General features: G+C 37.1%; 1 protein-coding gene across 1 annotated transcript; it reads right to left on the reverse strand.

Annotated features, from left to right (window-relative positions):
- Positions 1 to 641: 641 nt before the first annotated feature.
- LOC101744504 (uncharacterized) lies at positions 642 to 2,420 on the reverse strand. The gene has a single exon (XM_012690147.4). The coding sequence runs from the start codon at positions 2,318 to 2,320 to the stop codon at positions 887 to 889; it is 1,434 nt and encodes a 477-aa protein (XP_012545601.1). The 5' UTR covers positions 2,321 to 2,420; the 3' UTR covers positions 642 to 886.
- Positions 2,421 to 5,072: the final 2,652 nt, after the last annotated feature.

The raw sequence follows: 5,072 nt of genomic DNA on the forward strand, positions 1-5,072 counted from the left end.
TTTAAGTGTAAGCGCTTTTTGTGTGTCTATTCTAATAACCACGAGGGGCTATACTAAATTCACCGAGCGAGTAGACGAGCTTTCGGAGCTCTAGTCTGGCGAATTTCTTAACACTAACCATAGCAAGAGCAGTGCTTCGCAGAATCTATGACCGGATCGGAATCGCGACCCACTGAGAAGATGCGGCGAGAAACTCAGTGGCCTAGGTAAACACCTTCGCAATATATAAAAAGAGACTGCGTCTTTCATTTTCTCTATTAATGTGTATTGTAGAATATATTTTTCGAAACATTGCGCCATATCTTAAAATTAGGGGAATAAGTAAATATAATTTTTTAAACTCATTTATGCAATTGCATTATTAAGTTTAGTTTCTCGCCGGATCTTCTCAGTGGGTCGCGTTTCCGATCCGGTGATAGATTCTGCGAAGCACTGCTCTTGCTAGGGTCAGTGTTAGCAACTCTCCGGTTTGAGCCCCGTGAGCTCACCTACACACGTTAGGGTGAAGCTGAAATAGCCTCTCAAGGCTATCAGCATAGGTAGAAAAAAAACAAAAAAAAAAAAAAAAATGTGTAGAAAGCATTTGGAACATAGCGTTATTTTATAGAAGTTTTATTTTTAAATATGAAAAATAAAAGCAGTGATTTCTAGACATTTTATTTGTAAGCTACACAAATTAGAATATTTACAAAATAAAAACTTAACAACTAATATTGCACGTGAAGGATCATTTTAATATTTAGATTTAACAACAACGATAGGTACCTACTATTAAAACAATAATTTAAAAATTGATTTCTTTTGGAGAAATACTTTAAAATTACGTTAGATTTTTGATTGGATTAGACTTCGTCCAAAATCTCAAAATGACTACCTAAAAGATTGCTTACTTGTGAATTATCGATCCACTATTGTGGGAATAAAATTGTTTGGATTTCTTGTAATTTTGCGAAGGGGACACGTCGTCCATGTCGCCTTCTTTGTCCTGGTGGGCCGTCATGTGTCTTGTTAAATGATGCCTCTCTCTGAAGCTCTCATTGCAAACCGGACACTTCAGTTTCTCCTCTCTTTTTCTCCTATTGGGATCGACTACGTTCTCGCTCTTGTGATGCGTTCGCATGTGGTAAACTAAGTCAGAAGTCATCCTGAAACTGATGCTGCACTTAGCGCAAACATTCTGTGCTGGCAACGAAAAAGCAGCTAAAGTAGGCGGCAGTAAAGTACTCAGGATGGCTGCTGCTGGGTTTGCTATCAGCGGACTGACCGGCTCTCGAGGAGGCACAGGAAATTTCATGAAATCCGAATTTGCCGTTTGGAAGTTCTGAAATTGATAGGACCCTCCGGCTTGAAGATACGGTATTTCGGGTCTGAACGGTAGAAAATTCATCTTATTTGGTGACGCTTTATGATCCGAAGATTTTTCGTGAAACTCAATAGCTTTACTAAATGTGGCTGGACGTTGTTGCAATGCTGAATCCGGGTAGCTTGGAGACGACGAGGGCGTGTTCTGACCTTTGAAAAAGCCGCTCCCGTTCATCAGATGAGCTGGATTCAGCAGGTTGTTGAAGTGCGGCGTCTTGGTGAAATTTACAGGTGGACTGGCCGCGGACAGCGGAGGGCTGACGGAATTCTGATAAAGCAGGTTATCAGGGCTCACGGAAGGATTCGGAGACCTCATAGAATAATGAGACACTTTCGTAAAAGCACTTTTAGGTGACTCTTCAGCTCGGTCGTATCTTGCGCGGGATTGCATCGTGATTAGTGTTGGATCATCAAATATTTTGTTTTTGTATTCCGGAAGGAATTTAGGCTGTCGCGCTGCGCTTTCGTTTGAGTTAGGTCGACTTCGAGACTTGTCCGAATTTTCTGAATCACTACAATACATCGACTTACTGGGGTATTCGTCCGTTCCGACATCAATGTTAATATCGGAACTAAAAGTTGGCGATATGTTATTGTTCGCTCGAATCCTGTCCTCTTCCTGATCTTTTAGTGTGTTGGAGTTATCGCTGGAGTATTCATCGCGTTTATAAGCCTCTGGGATTCTTTTCGGAAATTGTTCCCACTCTTCACCGTGGAAGATTTGCTTGGACACTCGCAGTTGCTTCTCTGGCTGCTTCTGTCGAAATTTATCATCCGGCATCATCAGGAAGGCGACGTCGAATGATCGTTTCGAACTCTTTCCTTGATTTACGATGGTCGACATCTCAGCTCTCCCGGCCTGAGACGTTCTGGCACTTTCGATATTCAAATTCGACTCTTTTGGATCGGGCGAAGATTCTTTATAGTTTTGATAATTATTTTGAACGTCCATTGTCATCGTTCAATCATTTAGTTGAAACGCACGAAACTAAAACTTTGCACACTTATATCGCGATATTCGGTTGAAAGACGCGTGCGTGCTACCCGACGATAGCAATACGAATGAGAGGGTGACATAAGGGCGAAAAATATATAACTGGGGTATGCAACTACCCTTAACAGAGGCTTCGAAGTCGAGGAGGCGTGGCGCGACACACCAATGGGAGTGAAGCGAGAGGCGGGAAAGGAAAGTATGGTCCAATCAGAAGGTTCTAGATGTTAGAAAAGGAGAGCTCAATCACCAGGTCAAGATAATAATAACCGGTGTGAATTGAGAGCGCATTGAGTCGTGGTAGGGTCAGCTTTACAATAGCAATGCTATATTGAAAACTGAGGTTTATTCTGTCGCTCTGCATGTACCGTTCGCAAAACGATTTTTTTGGTATAGGTGATTATTTTTTTTTGCTTGGATTTATTTGAATTATATTTTTACAAACATTTTTATCAGGTGATGCGTCAAACATATCTATGTACCAACACAAAGCACTAAGCAGAACTGTTGATCAAATAAAGTTTTGATTTTGCTTAAAGTAAATATCATTCTTAATCACATCAAAAACAAATCCAAAACTTTTACCTTTAAATACAATAACAAAATAATAATGAAAACAGAAAAATAAATCAATAAAAAAGTTAGTTTTAACCATTATCATCTATTTACCCCACTATAACATGGCCGTAGAAAAACTCAAACGATTATTATGATAATAAATATGTTTTATATGTCGCATAAAAAATGATACTTCTTCCATTGCCGGCCTAACCCCCGAGTGTATGGATGAGATTGCGTATAATGCTATTAACACAGACGCTTCTTCTCAAATTGATATCCTTCTCAACTAACTGACAAATGAAATTGATCTCTAATAAAAAAGGAATAAGTTTGATAATTACACAACAGAACACAAAGCGAATGTAGGAAATATTTTCAAACTAAATACACTCTTAAATCTAGTAGCAAAAAGGATCAAATTGAAATGTGAAAAAAATACAGAGGTTAAAAGAAGACCCAAATGAGCCCTGTTCGGTAGTTGGTAACGATAATAAGATGGGTGCAGACGTTAAAGGAAAGCCATTTGTCAGATTTTAGCCATTTTTTGGCCATTCGTTCGCGCTCAATGAAAATCTGTTCCATTTATTTTCTTGGCATAGCGTTAATGAGTTTTTCTCTTGATGTTTTCTTGATTAAAATAGCGTTTATTTTTAATCAAATTTTAAGAGACCAAGGACAAAAAACTTGTATTAGGAATAAAAGCGCGGTTACTATTATACCTAATGGTGATTAAGCAACTATTGGTTGAAAGACGCTTCCGTTGCTACATATAGACATTAATTACTTCTAATTAAAAAAAAATGTGTGCGTGTACTAGTGTACACACGTAAGAAGTGAAACTTGTTTATGGCCTTATTTTTCGAAAAATGATCTACATGCAACTTTCTAGAAATTGGTTAAATAAAGTTAAATTAGATAAAGTTTAAACAAAAGGATTTTATTATCATAGACATGAATACAAAAAAGTTAAATTAGATAAAGTTTAAACAAAAGGATTTTATTATCATAGACATGAATACAAAAAAGATGGCGCGTAACGGAAAAATGTGACGCGTAACCGAAAAATGTGACGGTAAATTTTTTTCCAACGCCGATAAAGAAGTTTCACTTCAAAAATATGGGTATTATGTTTTTTTTTCATGTAATCTAGAAGAGATATTGAATAATTTTATAGATGTAATGGACTCTTGAGTTTTATGACTAGCGGGAATTCTTTGAGCAACAAAAATTGAGTGGTCATTGAATGGTTATAATATGGGCTGTAATAAATTTGCTATTCATTTGCGATCATGTATTGCCGTTTCACGACTTTTGGTTTCCACTTTTCCTGTTTATTCTGTTTACTTAGTTAGACAAATATACTCATATTACTTAGACAAATAAACTCACATCTCGCCTGATGCTAACTAGTTACAGGAGTCATAGAAGTGTTGGTCAATAAGATGAAGATATCTAGAGAATCCCTAAGCCCAAGATTATTTATAATATGAATATCATGTAAGTGATGTTTATGGTGGAAGAACAGAGCTTACGGATGTAACACAAATTATTATATTCAATCATCAGGTTCAGCTGTGCTATCTCTCAAACAATTAAGTTAAGAGAAGACCTAAGAGAACCTATAATCTCAAGTTTCAGCAGCCACGAAGCGTTCAGATACTTGATTCTTTAAGTTCTAGATCAGAATTCATCTATCCAGGTCCTTTAAATCTAGCTGTTATTTTCAACATACCAAACCTTTAGCATGATCGTGACATGGACAATCCATCAATCAGACAGAAGTCAATCTCGTGACGGTGACATGTTATTAACACCGACAAATGTCCTGCAGCGTTAGCGTACATGTTTTCCTGATCGATTAGTTTGAACATAATTTGTCTCAATCCTGTTAATGTCTTGTCCAAAAAGGGTAGCGAAGAGATTAAGGCTTTTCGAATTTCCAGCTAACCCCAAAATAATCTTGCGTTTCCTTCATCAATTTTCACTTTAAAATGCATCGTGTATTTTTTTACAGTTAACATTTAATGTACTTTGTTGGTCCTTAAATGTATTTTAATAAATACAAGATTTTCAAGAAAAGAAAAAACTCAAGTTCCTATAATTTACTTCTCATTTCAACCTCATTAATCACGTTCAGACGAGGGGTGTTGGAACCAAA

Source organism: Bombyx mori, chromosome 22 (genome assembly GCF_030269925.1).
Source record: "Bombyx mori chromosome 22, ASM3026992v2".
NCBI classification, from domain to species: domain Eukaryota; kingdom Metazoa; phylum Arthropoda; class Insecta; order Lepidoptera; family Bombycidae; genus Bombyx; species Bombyx mori.